Genomic DNA, 24,712 nt, shown 5'->3' with positions numbered 1-24,712 from the left:
CTGCCTGTCTTCCTTTTTTGCCTACTCTGATCTAATGTCTAACTGCCTGTGAATATTTGGGGGTATTGACAAGTTATTTAGACTTGACAGTCTTCGAAGTTGCTGGCAGGAATGCATTGCTGAGTTTGCTCTTCTGAACAATGAAAGGTGAGTGTAGGGGAAGTTGTATAATTTATGATAGAAGTAAAGAATTTTAAAGTAAGTTTTGACTTGAATTTAATAATTTGCTCTGAGGGCATGAAATGTTTCTTTATAATACTAAAGTTTGATTTTTTATTAGCTTGAATCTTATGACTTGGGAAAATAAAATCACAGTGTTTTATAGTATCACTCTAACTTGATAACACTAGCATTTTTCTTCTCCTGGAGTTCAGATGAAAGGGAAATTGGTTGTAATACCAGGGCAGATGTTATACTTTGATTTAACTGCAAACCCCTGTTTTTCTTAGAAGTTCTTAAGTTACTTCTCAAAGATGTGGACTCTTTCATACTAAAAATATAAACTTGTATTTCCTTTTCAAGGGTCTGTGTTAGCACCAAATCGCCTTGTTCATTTGGCAATATCAAGCCTAGAGATTTGCTCTTTCTCTGATGATTTCTGCACATTCTGAATATTTACTTTCTTAACTTTAGTCTTGTTCTCTACCTATGAAATTTAAATATGTGACTAATACCTGCCATTTGCCTGAATGTTTTTCTGTTTTTAACTTCTTGACATATTTAAAAATTTTTCAGCATTTGTCAAGTATTTATTAAAAGCTTTCTATTTTGCTGTGATTTATTAAGAATATGCAATTTAAACAGTAAAATATATTCAGTCTAGGATAGTTGTGGAATAATTTTGAGTAGCAATGTCTTTTTGGCCTTGAGCACTTATATTTCTCTTGGGTGTTTTTGTTTTGCTTTTGTTTGTTGTTGCTGCTGCCGTATTTCAAAGAAAAAGGCAAGAGCAAATTCATTTTTGTTTCTATTGGCCTTATCAGACTATAAGCTACTAGAAGGTTTAAATAAAGAAAAGGACTTATATGTGTGTTTATGAACGCTTTATAAGTAATATTTTATAATTGTCAAGTGTCATTATAGAAGTAAGTGACTGGAAAGGACTTTGGAAAAGTAAATTACCTCAAAACTATAGAGGCAGGGTTCTACAACAGGGGTTATCAAACATTTTCTTAAAGGGCCTGATGGAAAATATTTTAGGCTTTGTGTGCCATATAGTCTCTATTGCAACCACTCAGCTCTCCTGCAACTACACAACTACTCAATTCTGTCCTTGTAGTGGAAGTAGATGAATGAACTATAGATAGTAAGTAAATGAATGGACTTGGTTATGTTCCCAGTAAAACTTGACTTACAAATCTGGTGGCTGGTCAGCCAACCCATGTTCTGTAGCATCCTAACAAATAATATTCATAAGCAACAATGTATGTATGTCATTCTCTGTCCCACAAAAACATCTTTTGTTATTGTTGAGGATAATTTGTAAAATCATGGAAGACTGAGGACTTCCTGTTTTTAAATGGCCTAGTGGATGTATATGAAATATTTTCCATTAAAGCAATATGATGGTTGGAATTTCCTTTAAGATACTCTGGGGGGAGGGGGGAGGAATTGGGTGGATGTCGATGAATGAAGTTTGACAAAATTTTGATAAATACGGAAGCAGGTGATGGGTACATGGAAGAAATTCATCACACAGTAACACTTCTGTGTATGTTTGAAAATGTCCATACTAAAAAGTTACTACTTAAAGAAATAATGGTCCAGTAAAGGTCCCTTCTCTTGAAGTCATCTTACTTTAAGAAAGAGAATAAGAGCCCTGGCTGGTTTGGCTCAGTGGTTAGAGCGCCGGGCCATGGACTGAAGGGTCTTGGGTTCAATTATGGTCAAGGCCACGTACCTCGGTTGCAGGCTCGATCCCTGGCCCCAGTCAGTGTGCATGCAGGAGGCAGCTAATCGATGTGTCTCTTACATCGATGTTTCTGTTTCTCTCCCTCTCCCTCCCTCCCTGCCTCCCTCCCTCCCTCCCTTCCTCCCTTCCACACTCCCTGAAAAGCAGTGGAAAAATATCCTCGGGTGAGGCTTTAAAAATAAAGAGAATAAGAAACAGAAACACAAACTTGATTTTCAGCACAACCAGAGAGATTTCTGCAATCCCAAAGCATAATATATGAAGAAAAGCTGCCAGAGCCAGTGAAGGCCAAATGTGTGTGTGAGAAGGCCCCAAGAGATGACACCTATAGTTACAGATGCCAACAAGCCAAGAGAGGTCAGTTCTCCAGGAGTGGCTGGCCTCAGGCTTCTCCAAAGCACCATTCAACAGTAACACTTTACCTTTGACGTCCTCAAGGGAAAAGTAATTTAGAAACTTTGTACCGGTCCAAATAATCATTCAATATAAAGGCAAATACAGACATTTTTTAACATGCCAAGCTTCAGGTAATTTAGCCCTCATGAGCCCTACTTCTACAGGATGAAGTTTACTCAACCAAGAAATGAAAGGAGAAACTACAGTTAAAGTATTGGTAGTAAGCCTAGAGGCCATTGATTCATAAAATTAAGACTAAAGCAAATGTGAAGATTAGGTCTTACAGAGCAGAATATGAATGTTTAAAACCTTGACAATGTAGTAATAATATAACTAACAAAAATTGGAAGAATGAAGGACAGAAATGATGTAAAGTGGTACAAACCTCATGTTTTATCAGGCTTTCAAAAGATATCATTTAAAAATCAATAAACCCAGTAAGAGAGGTATGGAGGTGGGGAGTACATAGGTAGGTAGATGATTAATAGGTAGGTTGATTGATAGATAGTAGATAGATAGATAATATAATAAACTAAATTGGATGGTAGAGAGGAAAAAAGAAGTATAACTATATTAAGTTCATCATTGCTCATAATAGCATATGTATACAATTGATGGAGTTGCTATGTAATACTAAGTGGCCAGATTAGGAAAGTGTAGGAAAATGAAATTTGAGCAAAGATTTGAAGGAAGGGAGAAAGTTTGATGTTATCTAGAGAAACAGTGTTCTGAGCAGAGGTAGTAGTTGCTGCACAGGCCCTGAAGCAAGAGAATAGCTGATACATGCAGGAAACGGAGTTACTAAAGCAGAGTGACTGGGAGGGAGAGTGTAGGAAATGAGTCAGAGATAATACTGGGCCTTAAGGCAGTTAAAAGAACTTAGACTTTTACTCTGAAATAACTACTAGCACAAAAAAGTATATTTTCCATGTTATCAGAGGAAATACATGCATAACTAAAACAAAGCAAGAACTAGCCATTTAATAAACTGTTTATAAGAAAATAAAGCAACAAAAACAGAAGGCATAGGGTTTTGATAGCATAAAATTTGATGACTTAAAGGAGACTAAGTATATGTTATATTAATAAATATAAATAGTCTAAACTTTCCTAATAGAAAATCCCAATTAGATCACACTAAAAACTATTCATAGTCATTCCTAAAACAAAGAAACTCAAGAAGAGTAATAAAATTAAAGGGTAGACAAAGACATAACTTACACATGCAACCAAAAAAATGCATGATCTTAATATTGGACAAGATTATTCAAAAAGCATTGCATAAGGAAGAAAGACATACAAAACCATATATCTTTCAAGGATACAAAGACTTAAATGCAAAGGCTTCTTAAGTAAGAAGGTTCTTGAGTAAGAAGACTCAAAATTATAAAGATGTCAGTTTCCCTTATGTTGATATGGAAAAAAAATTAACATGGAGTTAATATGATCTCTACTTCAAAACAAAACAAAAACTAGCTAACATTTATTGAGCACTTAACTCTATGCCAGGCACTGTTCTAAATGCCTTATGTGTATTACTCGTTTACTCCTCACAGTAACTTTATGTGGTAGGAGCTAGTATTACTCTTTGTCCATTTTTCAGTGAAGAAACAGGTATAAAAGCTTGCCCAAGCTTGCAGTGAGAGTAAGTTACTAAATCAGAATAGGAACTCAGGCAGGATGATTACTGATTCTGTGCTTTTCATCACTGCACAATATTGCTTCTGAACCTAATAGGGGTGTGTGTGTGTGTAACTAGATAAACTGACTCTAAAGTTCATATGGAGAAAAAAGCAAGTAAAAATAGCCAAGAAAATTCTTAAGGAAAAGTGATAAGGGAAAACTAGCCCATCCTACCAAATATTAAAATGTATTATAAAGCAAGCATGTTAAAACAATGTGGTTACTGGAACAGGAGGAGAAAGATTATTAGAAGTTCAGAAAAAGATCCAAATTCATATATGTATTTGGAAAATTATAAAGATAGCATTTCAAATAAGAGGGAAAATGAATTATTCAATATATGGGAGAGCTGTGTTATCATTAGAGGGAAATTAATTGGGCTTCTACTTTTTAATTTTGACTAAAATTAATTCCTAATGAATCAAATATTTAAACCTGGAAAACTAGAAGCAGCCATGGGAGAATTTTATAATATTCTCAAAGTAGGGAAGGTCTCTAAAATATATGAGATGGGCCCCTTAAACAGAAAAAAGATTGATAAATTTGATTCTAAAACATGATAACTGTGTGCATATAAGAACATCATTAGCAAAGTAAAAAAACGGAAAATTTTGTAACATTTTGTTGATAAAGGGCTAATTTTCTTAATATTTAAAGAACTTTCATAAAATAATATTCAAAGACCAAGAGTCAAATTGAAAAAAAAATGGCAAAGGAGCCCTAGCCAGGCTCTGGCTTGGTGGTTAGAGCATCGGCCTGCTGACTGAAGGGTCCCATGTTCCATTCCAGCCAACGGCAGGTACCTCAGTTGCAGGCTCTATCCCTGGCCCGGTCGGGGTGCATGCAGGAGGCAACCAATCAATGTGTCTCTCTCACATGGATGTTTCTCTCTCCCTCTCCCTCTCCCTCTCCCTCTCCCTCTCCCTCTCCCTCTCCCTCTCCCTCTCCCTCTCCCTCTCCCTCTCCCTCTCCCTCTCCCTCTCCCTCTCCCTCTCCCTCTCCCTCTCCCTCTCCCTCTCCCTCTCCCTCTCCCTCTCCCTCTCCCTCTCCCTCTCCCTCTCCCTCTCCCTCTCCCTCTCCCTCTCCCTCTCCCTCTCCCTCTCCCTCTCCCTCTCCCTCTCCCTCTCCCTCTCCCTCTCCCTCTCCCTCTCCCTCTCCCTCTCCCTCTCCCTCTCCCTCTCCCTCTCCCTCTCCCTCTCCCCCTCCCCCTCCCCCTCCCCCTCCCCCTCCCTCTCTCTCTCTCTCTCTCTCTCTCCCCCCTTCCACTCTCTTTGAAAAGCAATGGAGAAAATATCCTCAGGTGAGGATTTAAAAAAAAAATGGCAAAGGATATAAATACTCAGTTCATAGGAAAGCAAATGCAAGTAATGCTTAGACAGATAAAAATATAAATAAATGCTCAGTGGAAATGCAAAAAGTGCAAATTACAACTATGGTGAAATACTGTTCACCTGTGATATTGCAAAATAGAAAGGTTTGATAGCACATTGTTCAGGAAAGTGTTAGGAACCAGACACTCAGTGAACAAGAGTGTCATCTGTAGGCGTGTAAATGCATATAACCTCCATGAAAAACAATTTGGCAATAGCTTTCAAAATTGAAAGTGTATATAACTTTAACCTAGAACTTTCTCTTGAAATATTTTATCTTCAAATATCTTTGCCCATATGCAAGAATATTCATTCTAGTATCATGTATTTTAATTATAAATGATTGTCAGTGGACATTTGTAAAGATCTACCATGTAGTTCCATTCAGGACTGAAAACCAATGAGTTAAGTTAAACATCAGACAGATGAGTAATGGGACTGCAGTATGCTATCGGCTGCGTTTTTTAAAACCTCCACAAATACATCCATAGATGTGCAAACTCATATATGTAAACACTTTCTTTGATAGGATACCCAGATTTAACCTTTGTAGAGGAGACTGAGTAGCTGGGCCACAGGGATGGGAAGACCAAGATGTAATTTTTTACTTTGTTTTTGTACTTTTGAATTTTATATCATGTACTTGTCTTATTTATTCAGAAGAAATAAAATGAACATTTTAAATAAAATATTGCTAGGAAATACCTAAATATCCTAACTCCTAAAGCTATAGCTGAGCAAATTGAGGCACTTAGAGAACAAGACCGAGGCCCTGAGTGTTTCTATAGATGATTAGAGTGTTGAGACCTAGATTCTATTTCTGATTCTGATATATGACTCGTAGTAAGTTATTTTCCTTCTGTGGGTCTCACTTTTCTCATTTGTAGAATAAGGGGTACGACTTGTCTTCCTTTGACTTCTAGCATTAGTTTTCAAACTAATGAAAAGCCCAAGGATTCTTTCAGTCCCTTTAGGGGTCTCAAGCAGATGATTGTTGCTAGCACACCTGTCTTTAACCAGAGCATCCCTGGACCTCTGAGTAAGATTGAGTTTAACGAAATGTTTTGCAACTTTTTAAAAAGTCTGAAAATCACAGTCCACAGTAAAGTCGCTGCATATAATAACTTAGAGATCCTCAATGCCAGTGTCAAAACATATTATTGTGTCATGATCAACTGTGAAGTGTCAAGGAATTTTAAATGATTGTTTACATTTTTAAATAAATGCCAACCTCACATTTCTGTATGCTCTCTTAAGTTGGAAGGAGGTGGAGTTAATGATATTCACATGAAGGATGTAAAGTCTGTAATACACCATAGTTTTGTCAAGGCTTGAGTTGTCATAGAGTCCTGAATGGTTTTTCTTTGGGTTGATGGAGTGGAATATAATATTTGTCTCTGAGGCTGTACACTGATTTTTAGTCAATGTCTTCCTTCTTGCTTTAATACATTTTGGGGCTTGCACAAAGGAAGTAAAGGGTACAAAGGAATAAATTAAGTGTATGGCAAGTCAGAAACAAATTCCAGAATCTTTCTGAAACTTAGTTTAATGTGAGAACCTAAATTTTAGATTTAAATGCACAATGACACTATTGGAGGAAGTATTAAAGGCAGAGATGAGTGTGACTGTTTTCCTTCTAACATTCAAAATATGATAGTGGTGAAGACTTCAGGAATGAAGTTGCCTGACCAAGTTTTTTTATTTTTTTAAAGGAGAGTGAACAAAAAGACTAAATATCTAGCCAATAACAGTAAATTCATGATACAATACTTAACTGATGATACCTAGTAAAAGACATGATGGAAATGCAGGTCTAAAAATCAGCAAGAAGAAGAAGCAGGAAAGTTTAATTAACACTTGACAGCACTTCAAACCAATATTAAGTGTTTTTAAAAGTGAGTGAAAAACAGTTTGTGTGATGTGTGTATATAAATGTGTTCGTATAAAATCTTGAAAACAAACCAAAATGTTCATTACTATTATCTTAGGATGATGGGAGTTTGAAAGACTTATTTTCTTTTATCTGTACTTTTTTACCTTTCTACAAAGGATACATATTACTTAAGCGCTCAAAATGCTGTTATTTACTATATACACGCACATATGCATATAACATTTGTTGTCTGTCCTGACTGTAGATGTGTCTTTGTATTTTCTAGGTGCACCAGAGGCTTTCTTGGCAGAATTTGGGTGTTGTTTATTGCAGTACTGTTGTGCCCTCTGATGGTGAGTTTTGGCAAATCCATTTTTTTATGTCTAATTTTTCCCCCCTTAAGTCAAGTGTTTCCCATTCTCTAATTGACATACAAATTTATAAACTATACTCTTTTACTTAAAATTAGCTCTGGCCAGAGAAAGAAGGAGGGTGCTAAAGAAGAGAAATAAAATTTGAATGAGGATCCAGTGAATTTAGAGGAGAAATCAGTAAGAAAACTTAATAGACCTATCAAGTTTTCATAGATAAGGAATATTACTGGCTATTTGTTGTTGTTTTTTATTTTTTTTAAAACTGGGGACATAGTTAATGTGAAGATCACATAAGCACCATCTTTGGTATTTTCTAACCATTGCGTCTTCTTATGTGGATAATACTCAGATACTCCAGCCTCTCATGGTATCAGAGCCTACATGGAAGCAATTGAAAGTCTGAACCTCCCCCCTCGCTTGTCCTTTTCTTCCTCTAGGCTCAAGGCTATAATATCCTTCTTTGATATGGAAAAGAATGAACAGATGCTTGAGGACTATATACTGTATATGGTCCTATGTAAATGTCCATGATGCTTCGAACTGGCAGCAGGACCTAAGTGTTGGTTGTTTTTACAGTAGTAGAGGAGATATATTTATTCTTCTTCTTGTTATTTCTCTTACCCAGTATTGTAATTTACAGTTTAGATTATTTGTTTAGGGTTGACTATTAAGTATATTTCCTCTGTGTAAAGTTTAGTTTGCTAGAACTCTAATTTCAACCTTATAAACATTAATTCTTAGGTAGAGCAACCATCAAAAGAGTATCCTGCAAATTTATAAGGGTACCTGAAGCTGAAGAAACCGCAGATGAACTGTGAAAGTCCTAGGGTCTCCTGTATTTAATCAGTATAGATATTTGCAGTGTTTTCAGAACCCCTTCCCAAAGCTGTTTAGTTATCTGAATATATAGACATTGCGTTCATATTTGCTAAATTCTCTAAACTTGGAGGAAATACCATTTGCAAGTACTCATTTGTAATATGGAAAGGTTGAAAGGAAAAATAGGCCAGAATCAAAACAAGGAAAATAGTAGCTGGCTTTATTTTTCCTATCTCTTAGAGACATTAAGAACTGACAAAGTTAAAAAGCAGCCCGGCCGGGCGTGGCTCAGTGGTTGAGCGTCGACCTAGGATCCAGGCGATCAGGGTTCGATTCCCAGTCAGGGCACATGCCCGGGTTGCGGCCTCGATGAATGACTCTCTCATCATTGATGGTTCTATCTCTCTCTCTCCCTCTCCTTTCCTCTCTCTGAAATCAATAAAGATATATTAAAAAAAAAAAAAAAAAAAAAAGCAGCACTCAGCGCTTTGTTACAGCTGAGGACAGGTAGGTATGTTGACCCCAGTCCAAACTCAATACGTACGCAGATGCCAGCATTTCCCATGTGGCCGAAGGCCTGTGGACCATAATGCCACTTCCCCCTGCCACCACCTCATTTCTTCCCTATGCCCCTCCAAAGCAGTGGGTGGCTATCACTCTAACGCATAACACTGTCTTGGCCCATTAAACATCCGGGCGGGTGCTGTCCACATCTATGCCAGCGCCACTCCCAGGTCCTGTTACCTTTCTCCATTACCACTACAGGGTCACATCACTGGATAGTTTCACTAAAGAGAATTTCTCTCAATGTACAGAATGCTGTTCATAATGTTGAATCTTCTCAGCTCTTGCCGAACTAACAACATTTCATAAAAAATTTTCTAGCTTTTGTGATATTGTCTGAAATTGTTATATATTATCAGTATATATTAATATGTATTCAGTAAGTTATGTATATTCAGTATCAACTAAGTTACACTACAATAGGACAGACATCTATAAGTGGTTGTTAAGATATTCAGAGGCAATTAACTTGAATTAATGGATTTATATTGAAATTTATATTATTAATGTTACCACTTAATGGAGTTACTATTATCCTGTATACCAGTCTGTATTGGAAGTATTTCAGTAATGTAACAACGGGACAGTTGTACTGGGGTATCTGGCTGCATGTTATCCCAGGACATATATGCTAGTAGATTGTCCCTTATGTTGCATGAGAGGTTGAAGGTAATATTTTTACAAAAGCTAAAAGGATATATATATGTATTTTAAAGAGTGGCTTCTAAATTTCCTACCAATAAGAAAACTAATTCATATTAGTTATCAAGAAATAGAAGCCCAAAAGTATTTAATTTAATGTAAGTCAGTGTCCTTACTACCATCAAATTATACATCTTTCTTATTTTGTACTTCTTAAATAATTGTACTTTAGGTCAATGTAACATATGAGAAAATTCTGCTTAATACACAGCTACTTTAATAGAGTTTAGCCACCAGTAGCGAACAGCTCTACCCTCATTCATTGCTCTTTGTCAAAACTGTGAGTCATATTCTATTATCAAATGAGGGCTTGACCCTAATTTTTTACAAGTACAAAATCTAAAATACCACATTATGTGATCTTTATATACCTAGTGTATATGACTGATATATACTGCCTCTTAGCAATTATTTTTTTTTTTTTCAATTCTCACTCAAGGATATTTTTCCATTGTTTTATCAGAGAGAGTGGAAGTGGGAGAGAGAGAGAGACAGAGAGAGAGAGAGAAACATGGATGTGAGAGAGACACGCCGATTGGTTGCCTCCTGCATGTGCTCCAACCAGGGCTGGAGATCGAGCCTGCCACTGAGGTACATGCCCTTGGCCAGAATCGAACCTGGGACCCTTCAGTCTGCAGGCTGACACTCTAACCGCTGAGCCAAACCAGCTAGGGCAGTAATTGCTTATTAATGATGTTGTTTGGCAAATCTTCTAGTTATGACTATGATCGCTGATATAAAATATACAGATTATCTTAAATGTTTAACCTCCCTACCAAAGCAATCTAAAAGGCTCTTATTTTTGTGTGTGTGCCATAAATACTTTAGAAGATTTGGTATAGGCTCTAGATTCTTTCTCTATAAGAAAATTTATATATACACATAGGAAATTTTACTTATAATTTCTTAGTGACCAAACTCCTTTAAACCAACTCATGGGATACCTAGTGTCATGGACCTCAACTCAAGAACTGCTCTGGATGCCTTGCACACGGCACACATGCGCATCCCCGCACCCGTACTCATGTTCCCTTTCAGGAGAGGCATTGTGCTTAGAGGCTGAGAAGAGCTTTGGAGTCAAGCAGACCTAGGATTGCATCCGTCCCACTTCTACCATTTAACCACCTTATAACCTTAGGGAAGGTAATTAACTTTTCAAAATGACTTCTTATCTGTGGAATGGAGTTAGCATTATTTATCTCCAAGAGAAAAGTGCACATACCCTGCAGAAATAGTGCTCACCCACCAGGAACTCTTATTCTTTAAAGGGTGGTTGTGGTAGTGTTACAGACCCCTAATCTAAAAAATGTGGTTTGGAGGTTCTCATTTTAATTTCTCTGTGCCCTAGATCCTCAAATATAAAATGACTTCACTGTGAAATTTTTACAGTCTTTTCTAGTTAATGGAAGTGAATGATGCGAGTAACTCCGCTGTATACAGGTTGAGTGTATAATTTATCGTCTAACCCAGGACACTTTTGAGAGTGAAAAGGGAACAACCAGAATTGTCCTGACAATGTTTAATAGCATAAGCCAGGATATATCTTCACCTTAGTTACAGGGAAAGTGCCAAAGGTAAGCTAGAGTAAGAGCAAGGAAAAATAGCCTCTTCTAGCTGCCTTCATTTCTCTATACAGAAATGTAATGCTACTCAGTTCTGTATTGAGAATAGTGGTAGAGAGTTGTTTGTTCTGTAGTTATAAAAAAATATAAAATTTCCTGGCAAAAATTGTTTTACGGCAAATAATTTTAGTAATGAAGGGTTATTGGAAATTCTTGTTTAATAATAAACAATCAACTATTTAATCAGTCTAAGTATAGATAATATGTAAATTCTTAACCTAAGGTCTATGGATGGCTTGGGGAATAGATTTGTACCCCAGTTTTTTCTTTGGTTTTTATCTTGTTACTTTTTTAAAAAAGCTTTAATGAGATATATTTGACATGCCATGAAATTCACCTATAATTGTGCAAGCATCATAAGAATCCAGCTTTAGACTACTTGCTTTACCCCTAAAAGTTCCTTTGTTCCTGTTTTGCAATCAATCCCTGCTCCCTTCTAAGTCCCAGGCAACCACTAATCTACTTTCTGTCTTTATAGTTAAAACTTTTCTAAAAATGTCATGTAAATGGGTTCATACAATATGTAGTCTTTTGTATCTAGCTTCTTTTTCATGTCATAATGTTTTTGAGGTTTATCCATATTGTAGTGTGTATTGTAGTTTTTTATTTGTATTGCTGAGAAGTAATCGAGTACATGGAAATACTGCATTTTGTCTATTTACTCACCAAATGAAAAGCATTTAAATTGTTTTCCATTTTGAACTATTAAGAATAATGTTGCTATCAACATTTGCTTATAAGCCTTTGTGTGGACATATGTTTTCATTTCTCTTGGGTAGATACTTAGGAATGAAATGGCTGGGTCATATGGTAAGTATATGCTTAACTTTTTGCTAAATTATAAAACTGTTTTCCAAAGTGGCTGTACCACTTTGCATTCCCACCAGCAGTGTATGAGTGTTCCGGTTTCTCCATCTCCTCCTCAACATTTGGTGTGGTCAGTCTTCTTGATTATAGGCATTCTAGTGGATTATTTTCATTGTGGTTTTAATTTGCATTTCACTGATGACTAATGATGTTGAGCATCTTTTAAGGTGCTTATTAACCATTCAAATATTTTTGTTAGTAAAGTGTCCAAATTTTTTGCCTATTAAAAAAAAAGGACTGTCTTCTTAGTATTGATTTGTAAGGGTTCTTTATATTTTCTAGAGTTTTTCCTGATAATTTTGAAATAGTTTTGGAGAAAAGAGAAGACGATTTTTTTGAGTAATGTTGTTATTAATGGTTACACTCTTGTACACAATTGTAAGTTCTGTATTTATTGGCATCATCATATTGAAGGCACAAACATATCCCACCACTATATTTCATTCCAGCGTTTAAAAAATGTAACAACAAAAAGAAGAAATGAAAGTAATGAAACTCCAAAGATGATGGAACACAAAGCCTCAGTGTTTTAATGTGGTCACAGTTCTCACCAACCTAAATATGAAGTTGGAACAGCTGAAATACCTCATATTTTTCCATTTTTGAAATATATTCTACAGTTTGCATTTTTTTGGAAGTAGAAGTTCCCATTTGAAACTACCAGAATGTGATAGAACTTGTTCTATCATAGAATCCACTCCCCCCTTTTTAAGGCTTCTATATAATTGACTTTCATTGCCAAAAAAAGCAGCCACATGAAATTGGAAAGACCTTTAAGCTTTATGTACTGACGGTATTCAACCTGGCTTAGCTTAGAATAGAAGCACATTTATGTCAAGTTTCAGATGAAGTCATCTATTCTAGGATTACGACATTTATTCCAATATTTTGAAGTAAGTTTTAAGGAAATGGGAAACTATTCTATTTCCCTCTACAATGAAACTTGATGAAATTATTGATATTGCTCTGAGGAGTTAGTTTCTAGTTTTTGTCTGTTAATAAGCAAGTTAGCACAGTCAAAGAAAAATCCTGAATATGTGGGATTCTCTTATGGAAATTAGAAAGGCTGTTAACATTAATGATTATCACCATCTTTCAAAGAGTGTTACATTTCGTTGCCAAAATAACGACCAGAAAAAAATTTTTTGACTCTGAGGAAGATCTTGTTACTTTACTTTCTACACAAATGATGCATCTTCCACACAGAGCAACATGCATATTTATATTGCCTCAGAGAAGAAAGGAGCTTCCTCCATTGTGATAATGCATTGGGTGTGGGTTTTTTCATTGGTACATACTGGTAGTGGAGAAGCTTTATCTGCTACCACATAAGTAATCATCATGAGAACAAGATTTTATAAGAAAAAGAATCAAAATAGAAATTTTTTCTTTGCTTGATTAAACATTAGATGGTTTTCCTTTTTAAAAGAGGAGACAATTTAAGGAAGAGTTTATTTATGGCTTGATTTATTTAGGGGTATTTGGGGCCTTATGAGTGAGCATAATCTTCTAATTTAAAAGCTTACAGTCATTATTACTGATTTGGTAGAAATATCATGAACTATTTTTTTTATTTTTTATTTTTTTTTTTTATGAACTATTTTAAACAAGCTGTAGCTCTGAAATAAGTAATTAGAAATAAACAACAATATAAATCTTCCAACTACTGAAGGAAGTTTCTCCTTAGGCTGGTCATAAATGGAAAGCCTTGTCAGTTTCTCTGCAGAATTGGTTTGCATAACTTTATACTCTTAGCCTTTGTTGCCCTCAGTGGAATAAGTCATTTTTGTTCTCTTGAGACTTAAAGGCATGACTGGAAATTTTCTCATAGATGTGTTAAAAGATTTTAGTCTTTAGGTTTTAAGACTAAATTTTAGGAAAAGAAAGAGACACTATTAAAGCAGGCATTTTCATATATTCTCATTGAATCTTGTGAAATATTAGAATCCCTGCAATATAGGTAAGGAAACTGAAGTACAGTTATATTCAGTATTCAGTAATGTGCCCAGGGATTCAAGGTGTCTCCTGTGGTAGAATTTGAGTACTCCCAAATCTGAGATTCCAATACCCATTAATTTTTCTACTCACTGCACTGTCTGTACTTTCCACCACCCAGAAATTAAAGTGGGGTCAAAGTTTAATAAGTTACTTTCACAATAGCACCATCAAAAGCATTAGTCTTATAAAGAAAAAGGGGCTAGAGCACTACACTAGTACAGGATTTCATTTTTACAAAAACAAAATAAAATCTTTAATTCTCAGTAGAATGAGTAGATGAATAGAAGGAAGAGATGTCCTTTTACTTCGCACAAATGCTTTTTTGACATTTATGAGAAAGTTTTTTAAAAAAATGTTTTCACTGATTTTTAGAGAGGGATAGAGAAATAGAAACATTGATGAGAGAAAAACATCATCGATTGGCTGCCTCCTGCACGCGCCCCCCACTGGGGATCAAGCCTGAAACCTGAGCATGTGCCCCAACTGGGAGTCGAACCGGTGACCTCGTGATTCCTAGGCCGCTGTTCAACCACTGAGCCACACTGGTCAGGCTATGAGAAATTCTTTTCATAAACTGATTTTAAAAGTACCAGAATTACAAAAGGCACATACGTTGTACAACTATTTCACATAAGACTAATAATACCATATATTAAAAGATGATTTATAACTATTTTCACAACTTTTATTATTTAAGCCACATAATCACATCATAATTTTATGGACAAAAAAGGAGCCACATACTAAATGTGCCTGACAAGCTCAGGGGAGGCCTGCATGGCAGCCTAACAAACTCAGAGACCTAAAGTAACCACATAGGATGATCTGAAATTAAAACTTCTTAACTAGGCCCGGCTGGGCGTGGCTCAGCGGTTGAGCGTCAACCTAGGATCCAGGTGATCGGGGTTCGATTCCCGGTCAGGGCACATGCCCAGGTTGCGGGCTCGATCAATGACTCTCTCATCATTGATGTTTCTATCTCTCTCTCTCCCTCTCCTTTCCTGTCTCTGAAATCAATAAAGATATATTTTTAAAAAATAATAAATAAAAAAATAAAACTTCTTAACTAAAAGCAAGTCATGGTGGGTAGTCATGTCCTAGGCTGCTGGTATCTTCCTTGACAGAAGGTCAATCTGTACCTTAACTGAGCCTATAACCCTCCTTATGCCGCCTCCTTAGATTGTAATGTATAAAGTAAGGCACAAAATTGCCACCCTGGAGCATTTTCTCAATCCTTTGAGATTTTGCTTCCAGGCAATTGTTGTCAGTTTGGCTCAAATAAACTCATAAAAATTCTCTACAGGTTTGAATGTTTCTTATGTTGACAGTTTTTTACCTAGTTCTACAGAGATTCAGTTGTACAGATACTAAATCACCTGAAATACACAATGTATATATAGTTGATTTGATTAAATTAATTTATACTGCTGGTTATAAAGACCCAAACAACTGGATTTATCAAACTACTAAAGTTATGTTTATATAATTAATTGGTCATTCTTATATGTTTTTCAAAATGAGTATTCTTCAAATGATGTTAATATGTGACAGATTTAAAATTTTTAATATATTTTTAGTAATTTAAAGATTTTTAATTATTTATTTTACATATTTAAGTAGATTCTTCTGAGATTATTGTGAAGCAAACATGTTAGGTTTATACATGTTAATTATAAATTCCAAATATATTTTTTGCCATAATGTATAAGGAAGGGCTTTACTACCACCTAAATAATTGTTTATTCTTTTAAAATGATAATCTTACTATTATCTAACATATCATAATTTAATGAAATAGCATATAGACTTTTGAAATTATATTTATAAATATAGAAGTGGTTATTAAAAATAAAGTATTTGAAGGTATCTAGGCATGAAACTAGTAAAAAATCTGTAAGACATTTATTGAGAAAAAGAAACTTTATTGAAGGACATAAAAGATAGGAATAAATGAAGACTTATACAATGTCAATGAATATGAAGACAACATTGTAAAAGTTCGCATTTTCCCCATGTGAATTTATAGGCTCAGTGCTAATCAAAACTCCAACAGGAACTCATGAGCTTATTTAAAAACTTACATGAAAGAATGAAACTATACACATAACTAAGATAAATTTGGAGAAGAAAAGGGGGAGAGAGAGAATTACCTAAACTACATATTAAGATGTATTTCTAAAACCATAGTAATCAAAACTAAAATATTGGTACAAGAAAGACTGTAGGATCAGATTAGAGAAACCTTGCATATATGGAAATTTGACATGTGATATAATTAGCATTGTAAATTAGAAGACTGGGCAGACTATTCAGTAAATGGTACTGTTACAATTGACTTCTTACCTCCACAAAGTAAATTTCAGATGGCATAAGGAGTAGAATGTGGAACACAAAGTTCTAAAAAGGAAAAAAGAAGTTGGCCAAATTTACATCCAAAACTAAAAACACTGCTAACTCTCTTAGGCTTCTTTTTATTTATAATAGGAAAGAAAAAAATCTGTTTTTTTGGTGGATAAAATGTAGTATATTTATATAATGAAATTCTATATAGGACTTTAAGTGAATGATCTAGGAATATGATTCAGTTTGGATAAATCTTAAAGCATTGTTCAGTATAAAAAGCAAGTTATAGAAGGTTTCATGTAATGCTGCCATTTATGTAAAGTCTAAATACATGCAAAAAACATGTTGTATTAATTCTGTGTAGCAAATTATGGAAATACTTAGTGGTTTAAAGCAATAATAATATTTAATTATCTAAGATCTCTGTGGATTAGGAATTCAGGAACAGATTAGCTGAGCAATTTGGGGTCTTGTGGAGTTGCAATCCCATGTCAGCTAGGTCTGCAATCATCTGAAGGCCAGACTGGGGCTAGAGGTTCCAATTCTTAGGTAACTCACTAATATAGTTGAGAGGTTGATGCTGGCTCTTGGTGGGAGGCCCTGCTTCATCTCCATGTTGGCTTCTCCATAGGTTTGTAGGATTGTATTTATGATGTAACTACTGGCTTCCCCCAGAGCAAGTGATTCAAGAGAGCAAGGCAGAAGCTACACAATCTTTTATGGCATAGACTCAGAACTTATATATCATCACACAGGCTGTATTCCAATTATACAGACCAGACCTTATTTGATGTGGTATGATACTACACAAGGATGTAAATACCTAGAGGCAAGGATCATATAGAGCTATCTCAGAGGCTGCCTCCCACAATATTTACTATATATTGTATATTTGGGTATATGTGTGCATCTGTGTCTATGTCTATATATCTGCCTGTGTGTGTGTGTGTGTGTGTGTGTGTGTGTGTATCATGGATGGGAATGATAAGCACAAAATACCAACCTCAGGATGGCGGGGGTTTTTAGAGAAGAAAGATTACCCTGATTCAGATTGGACAAATGGGAGCAAGGCTTGAGTGAAGTAAGAAGTCTAATACAATGTAGTTGATATAAGAAAGAGACAGTGGTGGCCTGGATTAAGATGGTAGTAGTAGAGCACATTGGAGGGATTAGAGATTTTAGAAAATAAAATGAAAAGATGTGCTGACCTGTTAGATGTGAAGAATGTCATGTTCTGGCTCTAAGAGTTGTCTGTGTAAGAAATGTCCAAACCTGTAAAGAATTTTTATGAGTTTACTTGAGCCAAACTGACGACAATTGCCAGGAAGCAGTATCTCGACAGATTGAGAAAATATTGCATAGAATGGCAGCTTTGCAGCTTATTTTATGTACTCAAATAAAAGGAGGAGACACAGGGAGGGTTACGTGCTATCTATTGGTGGTAGGTTAAGGAGGTAGGAAAGTGCAAAATGGAGAAATGTCTGGGATTGGATAAAAAGCAAAATGGAGAGACATATTTCTTTTACATTGGTGGCTACAGCATAGTAAATGTCCATGGAAAGGGACCAGGCTGAGGCAAGTCTTTCCTGGCATGATCTTGGATGTGTGGTCCTTGACTTCCTGCATGAAAGGTTTCAAGACACGAGTCCAGGTGATTTTGAGAATACGTTTATTAAAGCTTGGGACAGTGAGACAAAGGAAGGGCTTAGGATAGAAGAAGCAAGATCACAACAGGAGTCAGCCAGGCGGGGCTGCTTTGACTCAGAAAGAAGGTCACAGAGGCAAAAGAAGCGAGCTGAGGCAGGGCTGCTTGGCTCACTGAAAAGTCACAGAGGCAGAAGGAGGGCCCTTGGAGACAGGATTAGAGGGTTAGCCTGGGACGAGCTGCCACTGCCCACTGTTCCCCTGGTTACAAGTCTGGTCAGAACCCTTAGAGTTCAGGAGACAGAAAGCAAAAATATTCTCCTGTGGAAAAGGAGCAGGGCATGGGTATGCTCAAGGGATAGCACGTGCTGGCATTCTTTGTCTTAAGTGTTTTTATCTGTTTTCTGCTGGCGGGAATTTTAGGGGTGGTCTTATAATCAGAATATTCATCAGCTTTCCAGATGTTTCCTGTAATATGCTGATGCATCAAAATGAGCATATAGTGGGGTTTGAGATCATTCTCTGGTCAGCTTCACCACTGTTTTGTATTTGTCTGGCTCTAGTTGATTTTTTTTGTTATTTATTCCCCTGATGTCATCTGTTCTTGCGTTTGGCTGGCACTAATGACACTAATTGGGTCTCTGTTATCTCTCTTCCTGACTAGGGTGATTTAAGCTACCCTCTCTTTGGTTGGGGAGGAGAGATGTAAACTATCTGCTCCTTGGCATCTTTGGTTAGGGAAGATAAGATCTTGTGATTTATTAGCTGGCTGCTAATTGCTCGGTTGTTTATTTAACTATCTGTCTCAGTTTTCTCATTCCACTTGCCAGGGAATTTTCCTAGCTTTTACTAATCTGCCTCAGTAAACACTTACAATACATAGAGGTAGTATTTGGGCAACAAGATAACAGTGAGGGGTTCTGTGGTCTGCTCTGGTGCAGACAGTTGTGCTTTGAGGGGTCTGGACAAGATTACTCTGATATTTCAAAATTATGTTACCTTAGATTCAAAAGGACAATAGACAGGTTCACTTCAGGTAAAGACTGACCTTTGTCAAGGAAGCTACAGGCCTAGGACATGAGTACCTACCATGACCTGCTTTTAGTTAGGAATTTTTATGTTCAGACCATCCTGTGTGGTTACTTGTGGTCCTGAGTTTGTAAGGCTACCATGCAGGCCTTCCTGAGCTTGTCAGGTTTAGTATGTGGCCCCTTTTTTGTCCACAGAATAGTCAAGGATATCAGACAGTTTTCTGGATTGAGCCATAGTTATGTAGTGAAGGAAAATTAGAAACAACCAGGAGAGTGTGGAAAAGAAAGCTTTTTACAAAGTGAAGGGGTAGTTAACATCATTAGATGCTGGTAAATCAAGTTACGGGCTAAAGTTACTACCAAGTTTAGCTACCTAATGTCTTATCTGACCTCAGAGAAAACAATTTTTCAGTCAAAATATGAGATCCAAAGCCGTTTTGCATTGGGTTGAACTGTATGGCCTTAGCACCATCATCTAATCTTGCTCTACTTTATTCTTAGCTGTAAAAAAAGGGCATTAGTCTGTATGATTTCCCTGGCCCTTCTAACACTAAAACTTTATGATTATATTTCACATTCATGATGTAGAATATTACAAAAGAGGGAAGAAAAAAATAGACAATGGCAAGACATGAGCCACTGGAATCATCCATCATATAAAGTTCAGCTCTAAGGAGCTTTGCAGAAAACACTCCACATGTGCTTCCTTATTGTACCAGTTCCTTTCATAAGTCCTTAAGATATATAGTCAAGTTCATAATATATTTTAGAGATTTTACCCATTATTTTGAATACCAATTGAACGCCCTACTATGAATTTTTATAAACATTTTTTAACAATTGGCTAAATAACAAGCATTTGTATTTATGACTTTTTTTATACCTGATGCCCCACATACATTTTTTAAAAAATCTATTCCCTCTTCAAACCCAAATGTCTGTTTTCCTTGCACTTCTTTTAGTCTGGGAAATTCCTTATCTTTTTATTTTTATGCCTAAATCTGTTGTCATGTTCTATCTCTCAGTATTCATATTGGATGCCCCATTTTCTAGACTTCTTTGAAGCACACTGATGTAAAACATAGCTTATTTCTTATTTTATTGAAATGGAAATCATAGCAAAAGATGAAAATAGCCCAACCCAAGAGTCACTTGATGAAATTTACACTTAAAAAGAATATTTGTCTCCAGAGAGTAGTAGCAGACAACTGTCATTAGCTTGTAAATGCCCCTTGTGACTTCACTACAACGAGCAGCTATTTTAGATATTGTTAAATGGGAGGAACTTTGGTTATTGTCCTTTTTCGGTTGCAAACCGAGAAAACTAACATTTATATTACAATGAAGTGTGTGGGAAAGGAGGAGACCTGGGGATTTATTTCAAAAGCTGTATTATAATGAAGCTTTATCAGTTCTGAAATGTGCTATTCCATGCAGAGTTTCTCAGAGCTTTCCTATTTCATTACTTTGAAAAGCTTCTTGATCTTTAAAGGAAAAAGTTAGAGTAGGTGAGAAAGACTTTCATTTTCTTTGTTGACTTTGTCTCAGTTATTTTAAAACAATAACCCTTAAGCACTTACCTGAAACTGATATTTTAGTAAAATTTTCCATACTTTATGTGTTTAAGAGCCATAGATTTCTCTTTTATTTAAATTCAACTCTACTTTTTCAAATCTGTAATTGAATAGTTTTTTCACATGTGGAAAAGAAATAATGAGGGAAAATACCAAGTGAACAAGTTAGTCACCTGATTTTATGAGCTCATCATCCATGACTGCCTGCAGAAGAGAGGGATACTCTGGCTGTGGCTCTGACTTTCAGAAAACAAACACTGGATTGCTAAGGATTCTTTTAGAAATGAGAAAGAAACTGACAAAAATTTCAAATATCTTTAGATATTGAAAACTTTAGATAGTACGTGCTGTATGTTCATATTACTATTTCTGGCCTCTTCTTCCTTAGAAACATAGACTATCCTTTTGGAAGCAATAGAGATTTTTTACTTGGCTTCTTTTTAGTTTTTATGTAAAAATTCAAATCATGTATTCACAAAGAATTAACTGCCATGGAAATTGCTGTTCTACTGTCAACAACTAGAACACCAGACAGAATATGTGAAACAACTGTTTTTAGACATTGGACAATAGCACAGGACTGTGATCTCTGAGAGAAGAGAAACAGATGAAATTAACCCTACATTGCCTCAGCTCACAGCTGAGGCTTTGGCCAAATTCTAAACCTTAAGACCAGGCCAGAACAACTTCCACGGGAAACAATTACTAGGAGCTGTGAAGTGGATAATTTTCAGTGCTCATACAGTGCCAGAAATCACTTGACTCTTCAGCCAGAAAGAAAAGACATTACTGAATATGTGAATATTCAGTAGGGACTCCCAGAAGAACCATACCTTAGAAGTGGGACCAGATTGGCCCTCAAATAAAGGATTCTCTAGATCTGTCCTAATAGATCTTTTTAAAGACTTGAAAGTAACTTAACTAGACAAGATCCAGCATTCAACAGTGTAAAATTAACTGTTTTTAACCTCCAATAAAAAAATGACTGGGAATATGAAGAAGCAGGAAAAGAACCAGAATAAAAATCAGTCAGTTGAAATAGACCTAGAAGTGATGAGAGGGTGGCATTAACAGACAAGGATTTAAAAATAGTTATTATAAATATGATCCTTATATTCAGAGTGGAGAAAGAAAACATAAGCATAACATGAAGGGAAATAGATATAAAAATAAACAAGTGGAACTTCTAGAGACGAAAAGTGTCTGAAGTGAAAAACAGTACAGATGGAACTGACAGCAGATTAAACACTACTGAAGAAAAGGTCAGTGACACTGAAGCGCAAACTCTCCAAAATGAAGCTGAGGGGGAAATCCAGAAATATATGAAAAGTGCCTCCCTTGGTGCCCTGTGCCACATGATCTGAGTGTAACTGGAATCCCAAAAGAAGAAGGGTGGGAGGCAGGGGGAAAATTTGAATAATGGCCAAAATTCTCCAAACTTGATGAAAACTATGAGCCCCCAGATCTAAGAACTATAACAACTCACATGCAAAAAAATCGTAAAGAACACCATAGAAAGGACAATTATAATAAAATTATTGAAAACCAATGATAGAGAAAATATTAAAAGCAGTCACAGTTAAAAAGGCATATTACATACAGAGGAGCAAAGATAAATATATACTCCGCAAACCAGAAGACACCATTCTTTTGAGTGCTGAAAGGGAAAAACAATCTGTCAACCTAGAATTTTTTGCAAAATTATCTTTCAAAAATGAAGGTGAAATAAAGACTTTTTCTGACTTGCCAAAGCTGAGAGAATTTGGTGCCAGCATATCTGCACACCAAGAAACTATTGAGGAAGCCCTTCAGGCACAAGAAAAATACCAAATGGAAATTTAGATCTATACAAAAGGAATGAAGAACACCAGAGGATGAATATGTGTATAAAAAAATAAAAGATTTTTTCCTCATTTTCAAATTTCTTTAAAATCACTGGTCAAAGCAAAAATATGTATTGTGTGGTTTTAACATGTGGAAATAAAATATGGGATAGTACAGAGCAGGGGAGATGGAAGTATATTGTTGTATCGCTCTCTTCACTCTTCCTAAAATGGCATGATACTATTTGAAGATTACCCAGGATAAGTTAAAGATGTATATTGTAAACCCAAGCACAGGGTTCGGCAAATCCAATAGGCCAAATCCAGCCCACTGCTTATTTTTGCAAATAAAGTTGTTGGAACAGTCATGCCCATTTGTTTACATTTTGCCAATGGCTGCTTTTGCACCACAGTGCAGAGTCTGTAGCTGGAACAGAGATCTTATGGCCCAAAGCCTAAAATATTTATTATCTAGCTCTTTACAGAAAAAGTTTGCCTACACCTGCTGTAGAGTAACCCCCCTAAAAACATGAGAAGATATAGTTCATAAGCCATTAGCAGAGATAAAACATAATCATAAAAAATACTCAGTTAAGCCCTGGGTGGTGTGGCTCAGTCGGAGCGTTGTCCTGTACACCAAGAGGTGGTGGGTTTGATTCCTGGTCAGGGCACCATGGAGGGGGGCGGAGATGCCGATCGATGTTTTCTCTCCCCCCCTCTTTCTCCCTCTCTCTCTTTGAACAACTTAAAAAAAAACTCAGTTATTCTAAAAGATGGATGGCAAGAATATAGGAAAAGTAGAAGAAAGAACAGTTAGGTCAAGAAATTAAGTAGCAGGATGGTGGGTGGACTTATATCCAACTATATTTATTATTTATAATTTATTAAATGCAAATAATATACACATTTTAATTGAAAGGCAGAGATAGTCAGATTGGATAAAATAGTAAAACCTAACTATATGCTGTCTATGGGAATACCCACTTTAAAAAAAATACATAGTTTTATTGATGTTTTAGAGAGAGAGGAAGGGAAAAGGAGAGAGAAAGAGAAACACGGATGTGAGAGCAGAACATTGGTCCACTGCCTCCTACATGCCCCTACTGGGAATTGAGCCCGCACCTGGGCATGTGCTCCGACCGGGAGTCCAACCAGCAACCTTTCGGTGCGCGGGCTGATGCCCAACCAACTGAGCCACACTGGCCAGGGTGGAAACCCACTTTAAATACGAAGACATGAGTAGGTTAAAAGTAAATGGATGAGAAAAGGTGTACCACAAAAACATATGTCTAAACAAAGATTTTATAAGTGAATAACCATAGTAGCCAAAGCCTAGAAACAACCCAGATGCCAGCCAATAGGTGAATGGATAAACAAATCATGGTGTGTCCTTTCAGGGTAATACTATCAGCAATAAAAATGAATGAACTACTAATTTATGCAACAACATGAATCTCAAAATCATTATGCTGAGAGAAAGAAGCCAGATTTTTAAAAAGTGTACATAATATGATTCTAGTGTTATGAAACTCTAGAAAAATGAAATGTAATCTGTGGTGACAAAAATCAAAACTGATTGCCCAGGAATTAACTGGGATGGGGATCAAGGGAATTTTGATTGTTGTGTCAAAACTCACCGAACATCCACTTAAAATAGGAGTGTTTTTTGTTACTTATAAATTATGCCTTAATAAAGGTTGCTTTAAAATTTTAAGTCATGATTAATCTCTCCCCTTCCACCCCACCTTTCCTTGAGATTCCTGAGTCTGATCCATGCTTCTATGTCACTGAATCTATTTTGTTCATCAGTTTATTATGTTCTTTAGATTCCACATATAAGTGGTGTCATTTGATATGTGTCTTTCTCTGCATGGCTTATTTCTCTTAGCATAATGTTCTCCAGGTCCATCCAGTGATGAAGGCCTGGGGTGAGGAGTGGGTGTGGGGTGGAAGGGGTCAATGGGAAAAAAGGGGACATCTGTAATATTTTCAACAATAAAGATAAATTTTTAAAAATTTTTAAGTCATGAAAGAATTTAATGTGAGGCTTTTTGTGCACATTGTAGACCTTATAAATTACTAGAATAGGTAAGATGTAAATGACTGGAAAATTTGAT

At 36.1% G+C, this 24,712-nt stretch overlaps 1 protein-coding gene across 1 annotated transcript in view; it reads left to right on the top strand.

Annotated features, from left to right (window-relative positions):
- Positions 1-24,712, top strand: part of MCU (mitochondrial calcium uniporter) — a 167,840-nt gene that overhangs the window by 119,688 nt on the left and 23,440 nt on the right. The window contains exon 2 of the mRNA XM_081157992.1: positions 7,521-7,587. Within this exon, the coding sequence (XP_081014118.1) occupies positions 7,521-7,587 (67 nt within the window). The remainder of the gene's footprint in view (positions 1-7,520; positions 7,588-24,712) is intronic.

The sequence above is a fragment of the Miniopterus schreibersii genome, assembly GCF_964146895.1.
Source record: "Miniopterus schreibersii genome assembly, chromosome: 14".
NCBI lineage: Eukaryota > Metazoa > Chordata > Mammalia > Chiroptera > Miniopteridae > Miniopterus > Miniopterus schreibersii.
The sequence above is the reverse complement of the archived record's forward strand: the minus strand, read 5'-3'. Positions and strand labels throughout refer to the sequence as shown.